The sequence below is a fragment of the Prunus persica genome, chromosome G1 (assembly GCF_000346465.2).
Source record: "Prunus persica cultivar Lovell chromosome G1, Prunus_persica_NCBIv2, whole genome shotgun sequence".
Taxonomy (NCBI): Eukaryota; Viridiplantae; Streptophyta; class Magnoliopsida; order Rosales; family Rosaceae; genus Prunus; species Prunus persica.
In genome coordinates this window covers 39,277,948-39,285,421 of record NC_034009.1, presented here as the reverse complement: position 1 = coordinate 39,285,421, position 7,474 = coordinate 39,277,948, and the positions used below count along the sequence as shown (strand labels likewise).

General features: G+C 36.4%; 1 protein-coding gene across 3 annotated transcripts; it reads right to left on the bottom strand.

The window, feature by feature from the left end:
• LOC18792377 (probable 1-deoxy-D-xylulose-5-phosphate synthase, chloroplastic) lies at nucleotides 1,166-7,278 on the bottom strand. Of its 3 annotated transcripts, XM_007225139.2 has the most exons (10): nucleotides 5,822-7,278; nucleotides 5,183-5,302; nucleotides 4,931-5,095; nucleotides 4,558-4,708; nucleotides 3,891-4,159; nucleotides 3,257-3,539; nucleotides 2,663-2,955; nucleotides 2,264-2,542; nucleotides 1,800-2,084; nucleotides 1,166-1,637 (listed from the first exon to the last, which is right to left on the bottom strand). In XM_007225139.2, exons 1-10 carry the CDS (start codon nucleotides 5,987-5,989, stop codon nucleotides 1,488-1,490), a joined length of 2,163 nt encoding a protein of 720 aa, XP_007225201.1. In that variant the 5' UTR covers nucleotides 5,990-7,278; the 3' UTR covers nucleotides 1,166-1,487. The 3 variants fall into 3 exon arrangements, with proteins under 3 accessions (XP_007225201.1, XP_020410722.1, XP_020410723.1); XM_020555133.1 differs by lacking the exon at nucleotides 5,822-7,278 and having other exon boundaries at nucleotides 4,931-5,100; nucleotides 5,183-5,292; XM_020555134.1 differs by lacking the exon at nucleotides 5,822-7,278 and having other exon boundaries at nucleotides 4,931-5,109; nucleotides 5,183-5,256.

Genomic DNA, 7,474 nt, shown 5'->3' with positions numbered 1-7,474 from the left:
TTTTACTGACTGGGTAAGCAATATATGCATGGGAATCGGCCAGATTTTCCCACCCAAACTGACAGTGACCTATGTTTAAGTCCCACTACTATTGTTGCCAATTTAATTACACTGAATTCATTCATGAGTCATGTATGAAAATTTTGTATTAAATTCTTCAATGCGCACAATTTAAACCTCACTTATGGAGTGATGTTTTCTTACCAAACTTATGTTATAATATTCAAATTTACACCGTGTACATTTATATGAATAATCAACTTAATGGTGTTTATATTTGTAGTCTTATATCATAAGCGCCAGTTTGAAGGTCCGGCTTCAACCGAACTATTTAAATTAACTAATGTCTTAGTACTGTTGGTGAACTTATAAATATTGAGACTCAAAACTTTATAGTACTGTAATGGAGGGCTCAAATTCAATCAGTCGAGTCACGCTAGAGAACAGTTACCCTACTTAATATGCACAATCATAAAGAAGAAGAACTTATTCAATTGGCAACAAAGTCATATTTAAAATATGCAAGTCCTAAAAGTTTAGACCTATTATGGGTTGTGAATTTTTTGGATTTCTTTCAGGTTACTTTGCTAATACAGTATTCAAGTAGTGGAGTCTTTGTCATTCATATGACCTAATTTATGGAGAATATCAATCTACAGAAATAGCACTTTCTGTAACTTTGTTAGGTGGATAGGGGTGAATTGGGGTCAAGGATGCAACTGTAGCCAATGGACTTCACTATGCTACCAAAAGAAGAAGAAAAGAAAAAACTAGCCACTCAAAAACATATATAGACTACATCACAAACGTGTTAGGTCTAATAATGGGAAATTCATGCGAATCTTATGGAGATCTACATTAAAATTGAATCACTTTTTGTAACAAACAAACATGTTTGCATTATACACTTGTTAGGCCAATTGATTTGGGCAGTGAGTCTGCTTCTTTGCGAGTTGTATTAAAAAAATAAAAACAAACAAATACATATCGCCTCTTTTAGGACCATTCATTCTAAATTCGAGAGTTTCATTTTTTGGGTTCGTGATATGCACCACTGTCGTGGTATTACTGATCCATCTGTTATAACATAGACGAGTGATGATTTTATTAATAAATATACAATTATTATAGCATTGACAATTACACCCTAATCTCCACCCATCTCTGGCCTTAGCTTTGTTAAGCTATGATTGCAAATCTTCAATTTATTACAGTAGATTTAAGAACATGATATTAAATTTCTAAAGTATTTAGTTGGGCTGAAGAGTATAACTCTTAATGCATATCAACAAACATGCATTTCCATTGTGACATTGCCGCTGTACAATTATATCAAAAACTTGTGAGAAGCACTTATATACAAATAGGTACGGGAAAAAATTTCCTAAACATTGGTAGAATTAAGGCTGCTTGAGCTTCTATCTGTCTTTCCCTTTCTTCTGCTAACCAGCAGAGTCTCAGTGCAAATGGCAGAGAAGTGCAGGTGCTTAGCACATTAAGTGGAGGGCTTCACGATTTCGGCCAAGCAGACTTAACGCTGTTGCAGCTATGTGATGTCCGGTCAGCCCAGCAATAGCTAGCTGTTCGTTTGGGGATGCATGCTCAATGTAGTTGTCCGGTAAAACAATTGGTCGCCACTGGAAAGTCGATTTCAGACAGAGAAAGGAAAAATTTAGGTCAAAATGAGTTAACATTAAGTGTACCTTTGACAATTATTATCGGACCGAAACAGCGTAAGATATATAATGTAGAAAATTCCAAAGGAAGCTGCACACCATGTTGCTGAAAATAGATATTACCTTAATGCTTCCATCAAGCCGTCCATCAAGCGCAAAGAACTGCGCAACATGAGATCCAAATCCTCCAATAGAGCCTTCCTCGACCGTGATTAGAAATGAGTGGTTTCGACAAAGCTGCCTAAGAAGGTTGATGTCTAAGGGCTTGCAGAACCTTGCATCAGCAACTGTTACCTCAATGCCAAGCTTTGAAAGAAGAGACCGAGCCTTAAGGCAGTTCCGAACCATTGATCCATATCCAAGCAATGCCACATCTTTACCCTCTGTGAGAATTTTCCCCTTTCCGATCTGCTCAGCAGTGCATAGCAGTCAATATAAAGGCATAAGAACAAGTTAAGTCGTCTAACATTACTAAGTGAAAAGAACGAAGGTAATATGAAAATGTACCAAGTTTTATCTTTTAAATATTCCTATTGGTAAATGATGGTACGCTTATTTCTAAGCAATGGACAAATAGCAACAATTACCTCAATAGGGGTCCCACTGCATATAGAATGTTCCATTCCAACTACGGCTCCCCTAGGATATCGGAAGCAAACTGGAAGATCATCAATGTAGGCTGCAGTGGCCACCATGTTGGCAAGCTCAACCTCATTGGACGGTGCCATGACAATCATATTTGGTAAGCATGACATAAATGTTATATCGAATGCCCCACATTGCAGGGGACCATCAGATCCAACCAATCCTGCACTTGTAATGACAAAACGCACAGGAATTCTTTGCCGATCTACATCATGAACCACCTAGACAGGCCATAAGAAAATAAACTTAATAAAATTTTCCTCAAAATAAAGATATTATTAATAATATATTGTTAGATATATGATTACTACCAACAAGCAGAAGGGATCAATCAAACAGACCTGATCATAAGCTCTCTGTAGAAATGCAGAAGGAATTATGCAAAATGGCTTTAATCCTCCACGTGACAAACCAGCAGAAAAAGTAACTGCATGTTGCTCAGCCATTCCCACATCAAAAAATTTGTCGGGAAATCTTTCACGGAATAGGTGAAATGATGATTCCATATGCATTCCTGCATGAACAGTCACAATATATTTGTCTTTCTCTGCCTCCATAACCAAAGCCTCCATAAAGCAGTCGCTATAAGTTCTAGGGCGAACTTTGGACGGTAAATCATCAGAATTACTCAAACCTGCAGGTTTGGAATGTAAAACAACATATGTATAAATTCAACTTGGTTTTTTATCCTCCACAAAAAGGAGAGAGTCAGGCCAGGAAACCAGAGATAATGGGAACTAATTTTTGTAGTTGGAAATTTCTTATACTCACTAAAGGCCTGAACCAAGGCCAGCCTTATATGAAATATAAAACCAAACTAACATGGGATGAGTTTGGCTACATCACACCTAAATCAATGCACGAATCCCAAAAGTTACTGCAGAACTTTGCACAGACTATGAACTGAACATCAGAGAAGGAAATGAGAGACATACCTTCCTGCTGCCTGTATGCCACCCCACTCTTTGGGTTGTTTTCCAGTCCCCGATTTTCTTCCGTTATCACATGGACCAGAACAGGACCCATTGAATTCAGTGATGCCACTTGCTGTAGAACGCAAATCAGGTCTTCAATGTTGTGTCCATCAACAGGGCCAATGTAATACAATCCAAGCTCTTCAAAAAGAGTTGATCCTAGTGGACCGACCATACCACGTGCATACTCATCAACTTTAGCTGCCAATTCATGCATACCTCCACCAATTCTTTTAGTAACACCCTGAAAAAAAAAGGGTGGGAGAGAAATAAATACTTCAGCAAATGAAAAATATAACGCATAAAAACTCAATAATGCTAACCATAAGCAACAGAAAATGTTTGATACCCACTACGTTCTTCTCTTAGATGCAGGGCACACAAAATCAAATAACTTCTGCATGCTCAGGTCAGGTTGTCTAAAATATTGCCCAAAGTCTTAAATATTTTTTAAATATATATTTTTTAATATCTCTGTTCTCTGGACTTCAATAATTCCAATACAGCTAAATATTTATGAAAGTCCTCAACATAACGCTTCAGTGTCATAAAATCTTCTAGTCCTAGAGGCATGATCATAAAACCAAGGAAATACCTTAGCAACTTCTCTAAACTTCAGAAATGATTTACTTGACTGGAGCTTGCTTAGGGTACTAGACAGAGCATTAATGGCTGTCTTGGGGCCCTCCTCAATCATTGGGTGTAAAGAGTGCCTGCTGTCATTTAAAATTACTACCATATTTGAGTCCAAATAACCTGCATTACCCATTGCCTCATAGACCTGACCAGCTACTGTTGACCCATTGCTGATGACTGTGACAATACGTTCCCGCTTTCCCTTAATATCCCGTGCAATTGCCATGCCTGTAAAGATTATAAATTGCAGTCCAGTTAAAAAATAATAAAGTTGTAAATCTAAGTTAGCTGACCAAACTTGAAAGCTTTTCTCCTATATGCTAACTGCACAACAAGCAAATAAACAAATCTGAAATTAACCCCAAAAAAGAAAAAAAATCTGAAAGGAAAGAACATACTATCATGAGCTACATAAACTCAGGAAAGTGTAAAATGCAAATTAAGCTGGACGCGAGCATGAAAATCAATATGTAAAGCAACATAAAAAGAACATATATGATTACCGGAATATCCAGAGAAGTGTTCAATGCAAGTTAAGTTCAATAAAAGCGTGAACTTTTCTCAAAGAAAGTGATTTTGTGACAAGAAAAAAATGAACAAGAAGCAGAATGGAAGCAGACAACTACCCAGTCCAGCAGAAACACTGCTGCACCCATGCCCTGCCCCAAATGGATCATATTCACTTTCGGATTGAGATGTAGAACCAGAAAGACCATTATTTCGTCGCACTGTATGTATGAGGTCCCGTCTTCCTGTTAGAATTTTATGCACGTAGGTCTGCCAGTACAAGAGAAATTTTTTAAAACTTAGATCATACAATCACTAAATATAAATTGAAGATTTCCATTGATTTCTTCGCTTCCTGTTTTATAAGTGTTTTTCTGGTATTATTTCTGAACATCAAAATGGAAACAATACCACAAGTGATCCATATTCAGCACCATCTCTCCAAAAATTAGGTATCCCTACCAGAAGAAGGTATAGACGTTATGATCTTACTTGTTCTACAACATCCCATAGTATCTTGTCCACAGGAGCATGGAAAACATGGTGCATGGCAACTGTCAACTCTACTACTCCCAAGCTAGCTTTAAAAGACTTTCTTGTTTTTGACATTATTGATGACAACTCTGAACGAATTTCATCAGATAACTGTTTCAGTTCCTGCACTGATCGATCTGTGGTAAGTAAAGAAGCTGTAAACTTAAGTATAACCATAAAAGCAAAGTATGTAAACGCCTCAAAACTCACTTTAAGAGACAAGTTCTTCAGGTGGATAGGATTTTCAACCGAATCAAGAATGGGTGTCGAGACTTCATCAGAGAAAAATTCGCCACTATCAGGCAGAGAACATTTTGGACACACTATTTCCTGCATCATGAAAAAAAAAAACAGATATTTACTGCCTATGTAGGAGTGGATAATATAAACATTCTATATTTTTAAGGGATTTATCAATCCAGAATCTAGATGAACCTCTATGTGCGCTTAGTGCTTAGTGTTAAAATCATCTGGGGCATGATGTAGACTATAAATTAACTTAAAAGAAAAATATTTGATGATGATGGCAGTTTCCCCTCTTCCTTTCTGTCTCTCATCATCCTGGAAACCAAGTTCTCATTCACCAATAAAGCTTTTCCGTTTTAGAAACAAATAGTTACTGAAAATAGCGAATATAGTGACAAACAAACATTGCCGCTCACCCAATTCAAGAAAGATACCAAATTGAATGATTGGCCTGTAACTTTACAGAACACAGCACCTCACAAATTTAAACATAATTTAACCCCATTCAAACAAAGCATAGATTTTGTTCAGGTGCTATTTCTCTTTCTTTTTCTCAGTTTCTGAAGCAAGTACAAAAGAGATGAGGGAGGCAACAGTGATTACCTTGGATGTCGTGGTGGAAACAGACCTTGGGTACAAGTTACTTCTCGGAAATTCCACATGAAGTGGAAAATTAGAGCCAATGAACTCGACTTTTTGAGGAAAAGCCCCAAACTTTCCACGGTAATGGGAAGTAATTCCAGATGGGTACCCAGCAGAAGCAGTACCCATGAGGAAAAACACAAACCCAACTCTCCAAACTCAATGAATTTCAAGAAAGAACAGAATTTGGGAGCTCACTTGCCGGAAATGAATAAAGAATCACAGTAACACAACCAAAACATTTAAGCGTTGTGAAAAGTTGCAGAGAGACAGAGCAAAGAAAGAGGCTGGTGGAAGTAAAAATCAACAGGAAGTGAACAGAGAATTCAGAGGAGACGCAAGAAGCATTAATTGGAGAGTATCTATTTGCAAAAGTACAAAATAAATGCAAGGCTCTGGTGTCCCTTAATTTATAAAGGCAATACACTTAATCGGCCTTCCAACCCAAATGGATTCTCTCTTCTTCTTTTTTTTCCTTTTAAAATTGCAGACGATAATTTCACAATGCAAATATCCAATTAAAGAGAAAGAGATTCTAGGATAATTGGTACCAACAACTTCAAATTTTATTGTTTACTTTGTGTCTGTTGAAAGCTCCGAAACATGTATTACGGCGGCTCACGTTCGTTGGGATGCAGATTAACCTTTCATTTATGGTAAGAGTTGCAAGTGATTTACTCTCTTCTCTTTCCTTAAAAACCAAATATTAGGATAACAAAAAAAGTAGAGAGTCGGCAATGTTTGTTGGAACCTTATAAGAGAATGGTAACCGCCTTTCTATTTGTGTTTTTCGGCCTTCTCTTTGTGTCTTTCTATTTGTGTTTTTCTCTGTATCCTTTTTTTTTTCTTTTTTCTTTTTCATTATGTTCAAATTCATGTTATAACTAATTCAATGAATTTTCTATTAGATAGACAATTTTTTCCATAAGGAACTTGTAACTCAAGTGGTTAAGAGTATTTATCCATGATCTTAGAGCATTGCCAAGGGAGATGTCAAATACCAAACATCAAATTTAAATTTAATGGTTGATGTGGCAATTTGACAATTACACAGTTTTACACTCCACCTGATATGTCAAATTAAATTATTATTTTATTACATTTCAGTGTTTATTCAAGATAGGAAATAAATTGGAAAGATAAAGAAGGAAAAAATTTGTAACAGTCAAATCATTCAAGATAAAGAAGAAAATAATAAAAAAGGAAAATAATAAATGAAAGTAACAGCCAACTGTCTTTAAAAAAATAATAAAATATTCATTTGACATCTTGCTTTTTGGGATGTCAAAAGTAATGAACCTCCGGCCTTCATTCCACATAAGCTTTGACAATTCGGTTGGAGTAATATGAGATGTTAATTCTAGCCGTTAAATATCTATGTGGCACTTTTGACATATTGATTGAAGATGCTCTTAGATTCTTGGGTCCTAGGTTTCATTCCCCCTTCCCCAATATCAAATATCGATTGTATCCAAAAAAGACAACTTTGCTTGTTTGTTAGAGTAATTATAGAAATTAAACGTGAAATTGAAATTAGAATATTTTTTTGGCTTCTACTTGTACAAATAAGTAACTACGTACGCCATGTTCATCGACCCCGTGAGAGGGCATAAC